This window comes from Microtus oregoni, unplaced genomic scaffold, assembly GCF_018167655.1.
Source record: "Microtus oregoni isolate MIOR12 unplaced genomic scaffold, Mior012 000007F_ref0000211, whole genome shotgun sequence".
In the NCBI taxonomy this organism is placed as follows: domain Eukaryota; kingdom Metazoa; phylum Chordata; class Mammalia; order Rodentia; family Cricetidae; genus Microtus; species Microtus oregoni.
Window position 1 is genome coordinate 39,316,279 of NW_024543066.1, and position 17,881 is coordinate 39,334,159.

General features: G+C 40.0%; 1 protein-coding gene across 1 annotated transcript in view; it reads right to left on the bottom strand.

Moving 5' to 3' along the window:
• The window catches only part of LOC121450520 (CD2 associated protein), an 81,976-nt gene that overhangs the window by 49,649 nt on the left and 14,446 nt on the right, over positions 1-17,881 (bottom strand). The window contains exon 2 of the mRNA XM_041655480.1: positions 5,482-5,642. Coding sequence (XP_041511414.1) covers positions 5,482-5,642 — 161 coding nt within the window. The remainder of the gene's footprint in view (positions 1-5,481; positions 5,643-17,881) is intronic.

Genomic DNA, 17,881 nt, shown 5'->3' on the forward strand with positions numbered 1-17,881 from the left:
TTTTACTAGAAGAAACAAAAGACCACATAAACATGAAGTCATGCCATGTTCAATGACTAAAAGCTCCATATGAAAAGCAGCTCTAGCCGGGCGGTGGTGGCGCACGCCTTTAATCCCAGCACTCGGGAGGCAGAGGCAGGCGGATCTCTGTGAGTTCGAGACCAGCCTGGTCTACAAGAGCTAGTTCCAGGACAGGCTCCAAAGCCACAGAGAAACCCTGTCTCGAAAAACAAAAAAAAAAAAAAAAAAAAAAAAGAAAAGCAGCTCTAGAGGTGGCCTCAGTCCACCATCACCCTCTGTCCCACCATCCAAAATGACAAACTTTAGTTTACCTAACATAAATTTATCAATGGAAAGGCAAATCAGGGTAACTTCACAAAGTAACCTCAGGGCTGATGAGATGACTCAGTGGGTAAAGGCACCAACCACCAAGCCTGACAACCTAAATTTAGCTCTCACACACAGTTGGAGGCTAGAACTGACTCTACTGTGACAAGTGAGTAACAGGCAACAAGGCACAGGGAAGGAACATAAAAGATAGAATATGGACAACCTGACTGGAAGACAAAACAGAACAAAACTTCTGAGAAACAAAGGTGACACTACATATAGCTGAAGCATGAATATGAAGAGTTCTTAAGAGTCATAAAGACTAAGAACGAGGTTGGAAGGTTGACGATACAAGGCTCTGAAATATACTACAAAGAATGTGGGACATTTTCACAATGCAAGAGATCAGCACGTGCAGTATAACAAGCTTACAGCAAGTAGGTACAACTGAAGATGAATGTTCCCTGAGTCAATGACAGAACAAAGTTTGAAAGGTTCAGAAAATATTCAAAATACTAAGAATCTTGAAAATTCATTAGCTTCAGAAGACACCCAAATTCCAGACTTGAACAACTCTCAGATGGCGCTGCCATTCACTAAGCAACAGTCTCAAAAGAAGGATGTCTTCTTTATGATCTCCTGTATTTAAGTGGATAATTCTTAAACACAGAATTACCCAATAATAGAGCTCCACTTCAAACTTCAGTCAACTCTAGCTTTTGTCTGCACTACATGTGTCTTGTCTGAATTCTTTCAACAGAGATCACAGGGACTAGGGAGCTAATGAAAAATCCAAGGCAAGATCCTGATACATATTTTAGTGTTCCCATCAAGTTGCAACTGAATTTCTTCTTCTTCCTTCTTCATCATCATAGTTACGTCATAGACTTCCCTACTAGGGTTGAGATCATGGGATTCCCTGATCTGTTATACTTACAGGTTTCCTCAATGTATACACTTCTCTTAGCTACGGAATCTCACTTTCCTGTTTACAGGACTATATGTCTGAGGTCACTCAATCTTGGTCCACTTGCACTTCTGTCACCTGCTATATACATATAATCAAACTTAGACGCCTTTTTCAAAATGGAGTGGCTTATACTCATAAAATTTTGGGTGTCCCTACTGCCATGAGTTTCCTATCAGATTAAAGCACCTTAGTTTTTTTGGTTTGTTTATTTTTTTTTGGGGGGGGGGGGGTCCGAGACAGGGTTTCTCAGTAGCTATGAAGCCAGTACTGGAACTCACTCTATACACCATGCTGGCTTCGAACTCACAGAGATCCACCTGCCTCTGTCTCCTGAGTGCTGGGATTAAAGGTGTGTTCCATCACCACCTAGATTAAAGCACTAACACCAGACACAAACAGTAGCTTCTTCTGATTTCCTTTTATTGTTGTTTTTTGAGACAGGGTCTCTCTGTGTAACAGTCCCGACTGTACTGGAACTCACTCTATAAACCAGGCTGGTCTTGAACTCAGAGACCCACCTGCCTCTGCCTTCTGAGTTCTGGGAATAAAGGTATATGCCACCACCATCCAGCTAATTTTTCATAATATACTAGCTTAAGGGGCCCTTGTGGACGTAAGCCTTCAATACACTGTAGCCAGGATAAGCAACTATTTCTTTTTACATTTTCTCCATAACTCTCCAGAGTATTATAGGAAGAAAAAATCATACCATATCTGAGAGAGGCAATCATACCTTCACTATGTACAAAAATTATAAAGGTAAAACTTGATTCCCACCAGTTAGGAGCAATTCCAGAATAGGGTAATACATGCTATATCTGATTCTTAGATTTAGAAGCAAATAAGACAATGCCCCAGTTGTTCACTTTATTTTGGTAAGGCTAAAAAAAAAAAAAAAAAAAAAGGATGTCTTCTTTATGATCTCCTGTATTTAAGTGGATAATTCTTCAGTTGCTATTGATTCTTCTGAGATGTATCCTTCATAATTTGGATACATTTGAACCCAAAGCCTTGACAGAAGTTAACTTGACTGAGAAACTTTCATACCTCCTTTGTGATTTACTGCTGGAGAGATATGTCAATGTAAATGTTTCCTGCTCTTCAGTTTAGTTCCTAGCACCCAAATCAGGTAGGGCTATCAATTATCAGCTCCCCAGGGATCTGACTCCCTCATCTGACCTCCGTGGGGACTTCATACACACACACATGTACACATAAATAAAAGTGAAATTTAAGTTGGGCAATGGTGGCTCTGACCTTTGGTCCCAGAACTCAAAAGGCAGAAGCAGGGCAGCCTGATCTACAGAGTGAGTTCGAGGACAGCCATGGCTACACAGAGAAACCTTGCCTCAAAAAACAGTAAATTAAATAAATAAGTGAAATTTAAATTTTCAAAAAAAAAATCACCCAGAATTATACGGTATAACCAGACAATTTTAGATAGTAGAGAAATATAACCAATAACCAACAATTACTAACTAATGAAAACCTACTACTGTTTTAGAAAACCTTAAGAAGCACATTCCCAAGAAATCTCCAGTCCTTTGAAGGCTAAATTCTTTTCGAGACAGATTTTTCTTACTCAGTCTGCCCTTGGCATTAGAACATAATTACAAATACTACCAGTGAGATCTGAGATCACTATTAATAACCTACAGAAGATAGTAAATTCTGTTTCTATAACCAGCACCTACAAGAAGAAAATTTAGGACAAAAGGAGGTTAATATATAAGACAGGGAGAGACTATGGGAATGAAGGGCATACAGAACTTCTCGTAGCTATATTGGTTAACAAGATCTTCCACTGACTCTCTATAAGGGGACACACACTGATACATCAATGTTAAAACTGTAAGCATTCAGATCACTGAAGATAAATGCCCAAATACTGGGTGTACTACTAAGACTTCTTGTCCTCAATATGACATGATGCTAGAGGGTTTACTGCCCTCAGGATCAAAAGACTCTCAGAAGAGAGCCCTTGATGCAGCCCCTGAATGAGATGGCCTCCAACAAAATAATCACAACAAATGAGATGAAGCCTCAGGTAAACCTAGAAGTCTCAGTTCCTCTGCAGTGGTCAAACTCCATATATCTGGGTGTGACCTTGACTGCTGTTCAAGGTCTAAGTTAGCAAGACTGAAATCTCTATACTCTTGTATGCCTCACTTCAGCCAGAAGTAGCCAGATCAAGATGATTCACATCTCCAGTTATTCTGAGGTCTCGGATCCTTTATTCCCATTACTACTATTAGAGTGTGTGTGCACACATGCATGATGTCATGGAGGTCAGGGGACAACTTCCATGAGTCGGTTCTCTCTTTTTTCCCCGGCAGAGGTAGGGTCTCTCTTGTTACTGACAGGCTGGCTGTTCTGCCCACAACTTTCCAGGCAATTCCCCTACCTCCACGTCCCATTTCCCTGATACAAGCAACCTAATCCATTTAAAAAAAAAAACATGGGTTCAAGGATCAAACCCAGGTTGTCAGGCTTCTACAAGAAGCACTTTTAACCACTACACCATCTCACTAGCCTGGGTCTCACCTCTTGAGGAAAGATTGTAGCTAGTTAGATATTAGCAGGTTTAGATGTCACTAAGGATGGACCACTCCCTCATAATCAGCAGCCTATACAGCCAAGTACTAAACTGCAGTACTACAATTACTGGTCAAATAAATGGGATCTGAAACAGCAGTGGTCCCTGGTGAAAACAGAAGATGATAAAACTAAGTACTGAGATTACTACCTCAATGAAGGCTTTCAAGTTATATATAAGCTCACACCATTGTCCCTTCCTCAGTCAATCCATTACAGCATTAAGGAGGCAGAGGCAGGTGGATCTCTATGAGTTCAAGTCTAGACTGGTCTACATAGTGAATTCAAGGTCAACCAGAGCTACAAAGTGAGACCTAATCTCAAATACAATAGTCAATTTAACCAAGCACGGTGGCAAGCCTTTAAATCCTGGAAATAGGGAGTGAGGCAGGGGCAGGCAGATTTGTGATTTCAAGGCCACCCAGGGCTACATAGCAAAACCCCATCGCAAAATAAAGGGGGGGGGGGGCATCTGTTAATCACTCAAACACGAAAATATTCCTTGGGAAAGCTGTCTGCCATAGAAATTTTAGAGATGGTATAAAGTCTGCCTAAAATATAGATGGACACATACATGATGGAGGAAGGTCATTGGTTAAGTAATAAAGAAACTGCTTGGCCTCATAGGTTAAAACATAGGTGGGAGGAGTAAACAGAACAGAATGCTGGGAGGAAGAGGAAGTGAGCTCAGACTCGACAGCTCTCCTCTTGGGGGCAGACACCTCAGAGAGACGCCATGCTCCCCTCGCCCAGCCAGACGCACACGAATAAGCTCCGACCCAGGATAGACATAGGCTAGAATCTTCCCGGTAAGCGCACCTTGGGGTGCTACACACAGATGATTAGAAATGGGCTAAATTAATATGTGAGAAATAGCCTAGAAGAGGCTAGATAGAAATGGGCCAAGCAGTGTTTAAATGAATACAGTTTGTGTGTTGTTATTTCGGGCATAAGCTAGCAGGCAGCTGGGGTGCTGGGGACGCAGCCCCACCGCTCCAATTATTAGTACAATACTCTCCTTGGACACTGTCCATTCTCATCATTGCTGCAGTGGTCTCTTGCATCAATGTCCAAGGTCAGCCCTTCCAAATGTGCTATGCCCTCTACTCTAATAAATTCTGTGTACCTTTTACACACACACACAAAGAGGAAGAGGGGTGGAAATATATTAAAATAAGAAAATATGCCACAAAAAATATTTGCAAAGATATATCTAATAAATCTTATAGAAAAGCAACAAAAAACAAAACAAAAAAATGGAAGACTTGTGGGACAAGTCAAAGACACCACCTCAAAGTGCAACCCAACAAAAAACTATTATCTATGGTTTTAAAAAAAAGGAAAAGATAGGCTGGTAGATACATGCATACAACCATAAACAAACACAAAGATACACATACACACACACAGCATTACTGTACAGCAGGCTACCAATAGTAAAATCTATTACAGATGTATCTGTACCTGTGCTTTTCTAAATGTCAAGGATAGCTTTAAAGTATTTTCATTTCAAACATATGTATCCATTTGACATACAGAGTTAATACTGTGAAGCAAAAGCAAGAAATTAAACTGAAAATATTTACCTTAACGAAGTTATCAGGGAACATCCCTCTTCTCCCATTTAGTTCTCCTTCCAGCCATCCTTCTTCCTGTAGTTTTTTCACATTTCTGATGATCTCCCCAACTCGAATACTTAATTCATCATCATGTACAGCATCATAGTCATACTCCACCATATAGTCAACTAAAAAAGGAGAAAAAATGTCTAAAATCTAATTTACAAAATTACTATAAACCGTATTAACAATCTTTCAGCTACAGAATCTGTGTAACAACAACTAATACTGCAAAGAAAAGGCTTGTCACACCACAGGAAAGTCCTTAATCATCTAAATATAGAATATAGTACACTACTGTAGAATAATCTTTTTTGTACTCTATGAAGATTTGTCACTTGGACTGCTCTAATAAAAAGACCAACAGCCAATAGCTGGCAGGATTTTCAGAGCGGAGAGGACACTGGGAAGAAGGGCAGAGATGCAGCCAAATGGAGAGGAAGCAAGACGGTCAGTATAGAGTAAAGGTGATAAAGTCACAAGACAAAAAAAAAATAGACTGATAAAAATGGTTTAAGTTGTATAAGGCAAAAGACTTGGGAATGATGGGAACAATCACAGGAGCTTAGAAACAATCCATCCACAAAACCCCTGGTGAGAACCCAACCCTGTGAATATCCTCACTGTAGTCTCACTGAGACACTAGCTCTTATAGACCAGGCTGCCCTTGAACTCACGGAGATCTGCCTGCCTCTGCCTCCTGAATGCTGGGATTAAACACATGTACCACCACCGCCCCACTACCGCCCACTTAAAGGTCAATTTTAAAAAGCAGAACAGATTCCTTATACAAGATGGCAGATTACCAGCTATAGCCATATTTTCTTCCACCTACAACCATAAGAAAAAATAAACATTCAACAAAAAATATTAAAAAGGAACACTTCAAAACAACAGCAGCCACCACTAACCCTCCAATTTCTTACAGATCCTTAATTTTATTTAGATAATCTGAAACCCTGAGCTTTACAAAGTTTCTCGCAGGCCAGGTTAGATATTGACTAGTCTCTATCTGAGTTTCTCAAGCACGAAGTCTAACCAAGTCATCTGGGAAATCTTGTTTAAAAGAGGACTGACTATCCTGGGTTTTTTGTTTTTCCATATAAAGTTAATTATTGTCTTCTCCAGATCTGTGAAGAATTTTGATGGGATTTTGATGGGGATTGCATTGAATCTATAGATTGCTTTTGGTAGAATTGCCATTTTTACTATGTTGATCCTTCCAATCCAAGAGCAAGGGAGGTCTTTCCATTTTCTGGTGTCTTCTTCAATTTCTTTCTTCAAAGACTTATAGTTCTTGTCAAGTAGATCTTTCACTTCCTTGGTCAGGGTTACCCCAAGGTATTTTATGCTATTTGTGGCTATCGTGAAAGGTGATGCTTCTCTGATTTCCCTCTCTGCTTCCTTATCCTTAGTGTATAGGAACGCAACTGATTTTTTGGAGTTGATCTTGTATCCTGCCACATTACTAAAGCTGTTTATCAGCTGTAGGAGTTCTTTGGTAGAATTTTTGGGGTCGCTTATGTACACTATCATATCATCTGCAAATAACGAAAGCTTAACTTCTTCCTTTCCAATACGAATCCCCTTGATCTCCTTATGTTGTCTTATTGCTATTGCTAGAATTTCAAGCACTATATTGAAGAGGTATGGAGAGAGTGGACATCCTTGTCGTGTTCCTGATTTTAATGGGATGGCTTTGAGTTTTTCTCCGTTTAATTTAATGTTAGCAACTTTAAGATACCACCTTACACCTGTCAGAATGGCTAAAATAAAAAACACCAATGATAGCCTTTGCTGGAGAGGTTGTGGAGAAAGGGGTACACTCACCCATTGCTGGTGGGAATGCAAACTTGTGCAACCACTCTGGAAAGCAGTGTTTCGGTTTCTCAGGAAATTCGGGATCAACCTACCCCTGGATCCAGCAATACCACTCTTGGGAATATACCCAAGAGAGGCCCTATCATACAACAAAAGTATATGCTCAACTATGTTCATGGCAGCATTGTTTGTAATAGCCAGAACCTGGAAACAACCTAGATGCCCTTCAACGGAAGAATGGATGAAGAAAGTATGGAATATATACATATTAGAGTATTACTCAGCAGTAAAAAACAAGGACTTCTTGAATTTTGCATACAAATGGATGGAAATAGAAAACACTATCCTGAGTGAGGTAAGCCAGACCCAAAAAGAGGAACATGGGATGTACTCACTCATATTTGGTTTCTAGCCATAAATAAAGGACATTGAGCTTATAATTCATGTTCCTAGAGAAGCTAAATAAGGCGAATCCAAAGACAAACACATAGGCATCATCAGGAATATTAACCTTCATCAGGCGATGAAAGGAGACAGAGACAGAGACCCACACGGGAGCACCGGACAGAAATCTCAAGGTCCAAATCAGGAGCAGAAGGAGACGGAGCACGAGTAAGGAACTCAGGACCACAAGGGGTGCACCCACACACTAAGACAATGGGGATGTTCTATTGGGATCTCACCAAGGCCAGCTGGCCTAGGTCTGAAAAAGCATGGGATAAATCCGGACTAGCTGAACATAGCGGACAATGAGGAATACTGAGAATTCAAGAACAATTGCAGTGGGTTTTTGATCCTACTGCACGTACTGGCTTTGTGGGAGCCTAGGCAGTTTGAATGCTCACCGTACGAGACCTGGATAGAGGTGGGCAGTCCTTGGGCTTCCCACAGGTCAGGGAACCCTGATTGCTCTTCGAGCAGATGAGGGAGGGGGACTTGATCGGGGGGAGGGGGAGGGAAATGGGAAGCGGTTGTGGGGACGAGGCAGAAATCCTTAATAAATAAATAAATTTAAAAAAAAAAAGCAAAACTGAAAGATTTATAGGGAAAGTTTTAAAAATCAGAAGCAAATAAAGAAATCTAATAAGCCTGAAAAAAAAAAAATAAAAGAGGACTGATTAAAGCTCATGTATCAAGCTGTTGGTAAGAGAAAAAAGTTTAGAGATAATTTATTCATAATCATTCTAATTCTGCCCAATCACACTCAGGATTCTGACTTTCCTTTTCATTTGGCTTAAAAAGCAAAAACACAGAGGTAGGAGTATAGCTCAGTTGTAGTGTCTGGTTATTATGCAGGAGGTTCTGGTTCAATCACAAACACACATGTATCCAAAACACAAGGGCCAGGCACAGTGATACACGCCTATAAATCCACCACCCAGAACAGTGAGGCAAGAGGAATACGACCTTGAGGCCAGTCTGGACAATAAAGTGAAAGCTCCCTAGATACAACAAGTGAAAGTCTCTAAAATACAAACAAGAAGTAACACCCAAAATTGCTCCAGTCTGAGAAAAAAAAAAAAAGATATGATTAAGGCAGAAAAGACGGGAATCTGGGCAAATTTATCAAGCTGCTACCCTAACCAAGCCCAATTTTATCTGCAACACCCCAGATTTGTTATGCGATTCATGTCAATTTCTTTGTTTGGTTTTTGTTTTTCTCAAAACAACGGGCTGTCCTGGAACTTGCTTTGTAGACCAGGTTGGCTTCAAACACGCAGAGATTAAAGGCAAGAGCCACCACCACTCAGTGAAGTCATTTTTTATTTAGTTTGTAAATGAGTCTTAAACAGAATTTCTACTGGAGGTAAAGACAAGGCAGAAAGCAAGCAGAACTGATAAAACCAGGAAGAAGCTTAAAGAATTTAGGAGGCTGTAACTGAGATAGCAGACAGCTCTGCTGAAGGCCAGAAAGGCCAGGAAGATGAAAAGTAGGATGGAGAATAAGAACATTGTCAGTCACAATACTTCAAGAAGACAAAATGAAGGCCAGGCATGGTGACACATGACTTTAATCCCAGAATTTAGGTAGTACTCTGACCTGCTCAGGGTCCTGACAATGTCATCAGCTACATCACTACAGCTATGTCCCCTCATAAAAGGCGGCCAGCCCACCTCCTCCCTGACCCCTCCCCCCCTCCTCTCTCTCTTCTCTGCCTGTCTCCAGAGGTCTCCTCCCTCCCCACCCCTTTCCCATTCCCTTCCTCCAATAAAAAGCCCTCCACATGAGCCCTGTCTCAAGATGGGGCTCTCTCCCGCTGTTTTTTAAATTATAACATACCCCACCTCACATATCTCTCCTCCCAAAAGACAGATGTTGTGAGCTACAGTTGAAAGAGCAGCAAAATTTAGATTTCATCTTATGCCCACTGAAAAACTGAAATTTTAATTTTATGATCATAGACTACTATCCTCCATCACCTTTTACAGCTACACTGATACTCCAGTAACAGTGTACTGTAACTGAAAGAATCAAAAGATGCATATTCTGAGTATTTAGAGATAGTCAAAGACAAGCAAGGAGATAGACTAAGACTCTAAAGGAATCTGAACCCTTAGAAACCTACAGCTTGAATAATCATTAAACAATTTACAAGTCCAAACCAGGTAAAACAAAGCCTCAAACTAAAAACCATGGTGCTATTTCTAGGCCTAAATATATATCCCTTCATAACACTATAAAACACAAGTTTAATGTTACTGTAACTCATTAAATTCAACAAAATTAGGTATTATATCCATGTGAAAATATTAAAAGTCACAGTATCATTCCAAAAAGCCCCTTTTATCAGTTACTGATCGCTAAATATAGAAATGAGATAAGTAGTCGGGCGGTGGTGGCGCATGCCTTTAATCCCAGCACTCGGGAGACAGAGGCAGGTGGATCTCTGGGAGTTCGAGGCCAGCCTGGTCTAGAAGAGCTAGTTCCAGGTCAGGAACCAAAAAGCTACGGAGAAACCCTGTCTCGAAAATAAAAATAAAATAATTAAAAAAAGAGAAATGAGATAAGTATATCTAGTATTCTTCTATTTGTGTGTGAGTATGTGTCTGTCTGTCTGTTTTTCAAGCAGGATCACACACTGCAGCTCAGACTGTCCTGAAACTATGCAACCCTGGCAGTCCTCAAACTCCCAGAAATCCAGAGTGCTAGGATTAAAAACATGATCACAATGCCTACTTTCCAGTTGTGCATTTATTTCTTTATTTAGATACAGAGTCCTACTCATTCAAGGTAAGCCTCCACCTTCAGTACTGGGGTTGCAAGCAGGAGACAAGTGTTGGGATTCCAGGTGTGCCCCATCACAACCTAAGGGTTTATCTAGTGTTATGGATTGAACTCAGGTTTCTGTGAATTGGTTACTCTTCTGGTGCTGTGACTAAACATCTTCAAAGGCATCAATAAGACTCAGTAAGCAATATTAGAGAAAACATGGCAAGGCAGCTCATGTCACAGTACACAGGACACAGACAGGAAGATGCCAGGAACAAGATACACTTAAGGATCTACCCCAGCCCTACTTCCTCCAACCAAGCCTCACCTCTTAGTTTCAACATGCTGCACCGGCTCAGGTCATGTGGGGACAGTTCAGACTCAAACTCTTAATGCCTTTCTCTTCCTGTTTCAAGTAGTGTGTAAAGATGTACATAATGTGTATACTCTGATCACATTTCTCAGAAGGAAATTTCATCAGATTTTTTTCATAGTATTCTATTCTTTCTAATATTATAAACTAATGACATACCCACAAAAAAACCTCAAAAAGTTACTTTGATCTTACAAAGACTAATTGCTTATAGTCATAACTATAAGCAAAGACATTTTCATATGCATATAATCAATTCCTTCTCCCAAAATAACACTCAAAACCCATACTAGGAAAAAGCAAGTTGGAACAGTCACAAAGTTTCTACATTCCTTGTGTGTTTAGGGTTTTTGTTTCCTTTTGCTTACACCTCCCACTATAACCACCCCACCCCCACCCCACTCATCCCACCCCCATACACACAGGGTCTTGCTTTGTAACTGAAGCTGAACTCAAATTTACAGCAATCTCGACTCAACCTCCTCAGTACTGAAATTACAGGTATGGACGCCACATCTAGCTCTTAATTTCTCAATTTCAATACTAAAAAAGTGTTAATTTACCAAATCATACTAATATAAATTTTCACTGAAGTTGTACAGAACTCAGAAAAAAATAGAAAGATAAAACCTAAAATATATAAAGAACCTGTAGTAGTTTGATTAAGAACGGCTCCGAGAGGTTCACAGGTTTGAATGCTTAGTCACTGGGGACTATCACTACTTAGAAGGATTAGGAAGTGTTGCCTTGTTGGAGTAGGTGTGGTCTTGTTGGACGAAGCAGGTCTATGGAGGTGGGCTTTGACATTTCAAAAGCCCAATCCAGGCCCAGTGACTCTCTTCCTGTTGCTTGTGGATTCAGATGTAGAAATAACTTTCAACTTCTCCACCACCGCGTCTGCCTGCACACTGCCAGGTTCCCCACAAAGACAATAATGGAATAAATCTCTGAAACTCTAAGCAAGTCACAATTAAATTCTTTCTTGTATAAGAGTTGTCATGGTTATGGCATCTCTTCTCAGGAACAGAACACTAAGACAGAAGCAATGTGCAAAGCAATATATTCCTTAAAAGTATCTTGAAAGGAGTTTTTCGAACACCTGGACAATGTATGGTATCCATCCACAATTTCTAGGAGAGTTAAGTTTGTTTGGATTGTTTCTGTTTTGAGAAAGGACTCATTTGGTTGCTCAGCATGGTCTCCTAGGTTTTCAGAGTAGCTGGTATTCATAAGTTTCAGAGTGCCATTGTGGTTAGCTAAGCTTCTTTATTTGCATATAACAAGGTAGTTGTTACAATCTTACTTTCTTTGCTTAACTCAACATTTTCCCCTTTCCTAAAATTTTTTAAATGTTTGAGAAGACGTGCTTTTAAATCAAATCAATGCAAGTCTGAGCTTGACTCCCCTGCATCCGGACTCTAACTTAACCTCGGGTAAGCAACAATTTCTATACTTTTGTTTGTTTTCTGAGACAGGGTTTCTCTGTAGCTTTGGAGCCTGCCCTGGAACTAGTTCTTGTAGAAGATGCTGATCTGGAACTCAGATCTGTCTGCCTCTGCCTCCAGGGTGCTGGGATTAAAGGCATGCACCACCACCGCCTGGTTACCAATCTCTATACTTCTAAGGACTGAGGGCATCAATCTTTTTGCTACAATACTCTTGTGGAGATTAAAATTTCAATGTGATACCTAATATGGTTAAGTATACGCCAAATGAATAACTGGCAAAACATCACCTAAAGAGAGAAAAGTTAACTTAGCAAACAGGAACTTGCTATAAAAGTCCACTCATTTGCTAAGTAGATTTTAAAAACGAAAATAAGTTATACAGATAAATGCAAACACCTCTAACACAAGATGTATGGAGCAGTAAAATTTCTGAAACAATTGATTAAATCTCTGTGTATTTCTAGGCATCCTCCAAAAATCTGATTTCCAATCAATTTAGTTTTCATATGTAATGGAACATGTATAATCAATCATGTTCCATCTTCATTCAGCAAATCTTAACTGGTTATTCCCTTAAAAAAAAACCCACTTGGTCTAAGCACACTTAGGATAGATACATCTAAGAAAAAATAAAGCTCTCTGAACTCCTGAGGTTTACATTCTACAGTACTGCTTGAATGAGTGAGAAATAAAGATGAAGTAGGCTAGGGATATAATTCAGTGGCCAAGAGCCTGGGGTTCAATCCTCAGCACCAAGAAAGAAAGGTAAGGAGACAATAAAAGAAATTCCAAAAACAAGTTACAATTTGGAAGAATGTGAAAAAAAAAAAAATAGGGCAGGATAAGATCAAGAATGTCTACAACCTGTAACCCAAATAGCTCCCAAGGAAAGAACGAGCTGGTCTCCTCTACAGCACTGAGAGTTCAAGCAGTGAAGAGTTCTGCCTAGGTCCAAGCCTTGGCCTTGAATTAACTGCCGTGGTATTGTTTTCTAAATTACAAGACCAGCAAAATGGCTGAATGGGCATATATGTGTCTGCCACCAAGTCTGATGACCTGAGTCCAATCCCTAGGACCCATGCCCTGCAGGAAAGAATCAACTTCAGCAAACTGTCCACTAAACTTCACACAAACACTGTGGGACCTACATACTCCCACACACGCACGCATACAAAATAAATATAAAAAATGTTTGTCAAAGATTAATAACAGTACTCAAAAATGATAGACTTGTAAGAATTAAATAATCCTTAGAAAAGAGCTTTAAAATGTACCTGAAGTAGAAATACCTAATAATCACTAAACGTTAACACCAATCCAAAACACATTCTTCCCACTGAGCAGCTAGAACAAGCATTTTGTCCACTTTTTTTTCCAAACAGTTTCATGTAGCCCAGACTGGCGGTGAATTCTTTACACAGGCAAGAATGACCCTGAACCTCCTGCCTTTGCCTCCTATGAACTGGGATTACAGGTACACCCTATCTTATTTATACAGTGGGAGGAGACTGGAACCTTCTAGCAACTTAGCTACATCCTTTAGTCCCTTAGTCACCTTTTTTTTTTTTGCGTGCTTCTGTTTGCAATGATATAGGCAAAGGTTTCAAAACATATTTGATGAATTTAACCAAAGCATTTACTAATGGGATAATAGCTATCATTACTCTCAGAAAAAATTAGTATACTATGAATGGTTAAAAAGAACTAGCGCATAGTAAAAATTAGCAAAAAAAAAAAAAACAGACGATGGACTTGTGAAGCACAAACTGCTATCTAACTGGAAAATTCCATGAAAAAAAGTGGTAGAATAGGGTCATACTAACTGGAAAATTCCATGAAAAAAAGTGGTAGAATTGGGTCATACCTGTAACCTTGCACTTGGGAGGCTAAGGAAGAACTACAGAAAGCTGGGGGCCAGCCTGAACTACAAAGTGAGTGCTAGGCCATCCTAAGCAACAGCATAAGAACCTATCTCAAAAAAATAAAAAAATAAAAAAAATACATACATACCATGAAGACATAGGCTCTTTTCTCAAAACAATCCCATCACAAAAGTCCACAAAACATTTTGCATATTTAAATCTGATGGACCTGGACAAGTCAGATGTCTCAACAGATAAAAAAAAAAAAGCACTTGCTTCAAAAGCACAGTGACCTGAGTTCACATGTATCTGTGACGTGATGACAAATGTACCATACATAGCACATGTGTACCCATGATCACACACAAAATAAGCAAACAAACGAAACAAAAACATGGTGGACTATAAAATGCTTCCCCATGCATTTTTTTAGAACATTATTACATTCCTATAAACTAAATTACTTCCTTCTGAGGTCTTCACCAGCATCATTCAGTTGTTACTGAAATATTTCTCTTAGGTTTTCCTTTCTTTCAAGAGAGGTCTGGCCTGGACTTTGTGAAACGGCTAAACTAAACTCAAATGCACAATCTTCCTGCCTTATCTCCTGAGTGCTGGGATTGCAGAGTGCGAGTACACTGCCACGGCTCTATGATGCCAGGCAAGGTGACACACGGTTTGAAACCTCAGTGCTAGGGGCTGTTCTCCACACGGGGGGAGCTCTGTGAGTTTGAGACCAGTCTGATCTCCATAGTAAATTCCAGGTAAGATCCTTTCTCAGGTAGGCACAGGTAGGTAGGTAGGTAGGTAGGTAGGTAGGTAGGTAGGTAGGTGCGGCTTCCTCCCAGGTTGGTGGTGATGCACATGGTAATCCTAACATCTGAGAGGCAGAGGCAGGAACATCGTATGTTAAGGCTATACTACCTGGGCTATACTACACAGACAGTTCTGGGACAGACTGGGGAGGGAGAAAAAAAAATTATACTCTAACATATTACCAAATAGAGTATTATTAAAATCAAACCACAATTATAAACAGCAATCTAGATGTTGTTTAAGAGCTTTAAATGTACTATTATTAAGTTTCTTAAGCTGTGATCACAACCTCACAGAGTCTTATAATTCAATGTGCATATTGAAAAGTACCTGGCAACAGCAAGGTCTATAAACACAATGATCAAAGATTAATTCAAGAGGTGTCTACCACCCCACATCTATGGATATTCCTGGGATTCTTAATTTTCCTAAGCACTATTTGGTTTGATAATAGGAAAATGATCAAATCTCTTAAGGCAGAGGTTGAACGTTTAAAAACTATTGAGAATGACAACAATCTTCTCAAGAATCAGTTTGAAGTTCTCCAGGAAGAAAACAGATCTTTGTTTAACATGACTCGGTTAACTGAGCAAAATCTAGAAAAGGTACAGGCCGATGTTAAGGAGAAATTCATTCTATGGAAGAAGGAGCAGCTGAATTAGATCGTAAGTTCCAGCAGTCCCTTTCTGTAGGAACTGAAACATTAACTGAGAGAATCAAAACTGCTGAATGTGACAACTGAATTTTGTCTAAAGCTTATGACAGATTGGCGGAAAGATTATCAATACAAGAAGGCATGGTTTATGCCATAAAAATTATGTCCAAAGATGACAAGTTATCTCTAGTGGACAAATTTCATACTTTAGAATCCTCAATGAAGACTTTGGAACATAATTCTGGACAGGAGATTCAGATATTACAAAAAGCAATGGTGAATAGAATTGAAAAGACTGAGGAATTTCTAAATTCTGATGAAGAAGAGCAAAGGGTAGAAAGGCAAATTTTAACTACATCTGTGGATAAATCCCTCAGGGACAATTTCCACAAAGCTCTACCTACAGCTCTACATGCCTTTCCAATAATAACAACAGAAAAGGTGATTGGTTCCAGAAACCCTAGGGTCATCAAGGAAGATACATGGGAGCCTGTCCATATGAATGATCTCAAAGAAATTAAACAGGCCGTCATGACTTTTGGGATGCACGCCTCTTTTGTTAAAGAGATGCTAAAATCTTGGGCCACAACAAGCAGAGCAACCCCCTCGGACTGGCTCCAGCTGAGCTCCGCGGTCCCTGAGAGTGGACTGCAATTAAAATGGAAATGCTTATTCAGGCAAGAGGCTAGACTTTTAGAGCAGCAGGAAAAGGCGAAGGGAATTGACATTTCCCTAGATAAAATTCTAGGTGAAGGGCTCTTTTCCGACCCTCAAGAACAAGCTAATTTGGATGAAAACATACTCTCCATGTGTACTACAGCAGCCTTAAGGGCTTGGGACAGAGTACAAGACCCAGGACAGAGAATGGAATCATTTGTCACAGTTAAAAAGGGTCAGAGAGAACCCTTTAGTGACTTTTTACAAAGGTTAACTAAGGCTGTACAAATAGGGATATCTGACCCAGAAGCAAGACGTATAATAATTGAGTCTTTGGCTTACGAAAAAGCAAATGTGGAATGCAAAAAGATCTTGGGGCCTTTGAAGTTCAGATCAGCGTCCTTGGAAGAATGGGTCTTGCATACACTAAATGTTGACACATTTGACTATGGCACTGAAGCATGGGTAGAAGAAGCCAATTTCCAATAGTAAAAGGAGACACCAGAATACCAAATGTTTTAATTGTGGCAAACTGGGTCATATGAAAAGGAATTGTAAACAACGGATTTTCAGAAATAATAATAATGCATCTTCTAGAAATAACAGAAATAGAAGGACTCAGCCTTCAGGTTTATGTAGAAGATGTGGAAAAGGCAGGCATTGGACGAATGAATGCAGGTTTACAAGAGATAGACAAGGCAATCTGATACAGACGGGAAACGTGAGAGGGGGGGCCTCACAGGCCCCCATGGCAAACATGGTTCAGTCTTTTCCAGTTTCTGCAGAGAACATGCCTCGTCAGGACAATTAGGAAGCCACATGCCTACTGTTACAAGCACTAGTAATCAGAAAGATGAGTTACATGTGTTTTGGCAAACTTCTATAAATGATCAAAGACCTAAGCTGAGAAGTGTGTGTACTGGCCTGCTGGACACAGGTGCGATGTAAGTATCATTACCCCAGAATCTTGGCATCCATATTGGCCTCTTCAGAATGTAAATGTTCAGCTCCTGGGAATTGGAACCCTATCTCGAGTAAGGAAGAGCACGAGATGGGTTGAATGTATAGGGCCTGAGGGACAAATAGGAAAATTAAGGCCATATGTAGCCAATATTGCAATGAATTTATGGGGTCGTGACCTATTACAACAATGGAATACCCAAATTAACATTCCTGCTACTTCTAGAGCCTATATTTCTGAAAATAATATTAAAAGTTATTACAAACAGAGAAAACCGGCCATTAGGGCTGTGCAAGAACAAGCAATTGATGTCCCTTCAGAGATACCAACAGACTTGCCTCTAAAATGGTTGACTGAGAAACCAATATGGACAAAGCAATGGCCTTTAGCTGAGGAAAAGTTACAGGCTTTAGAACAGCTGGTACAAGAACAATTAGATGCTGGACATATAGAAGAATCTACCAACCCTTGGAATTCTCCTGTATTTGTGGTTAAGAAAAAAATCAGGTAAATGGAGAATGGTGACAGATCTCAGGGCCATCAACAAGGTTATTCAACCTATG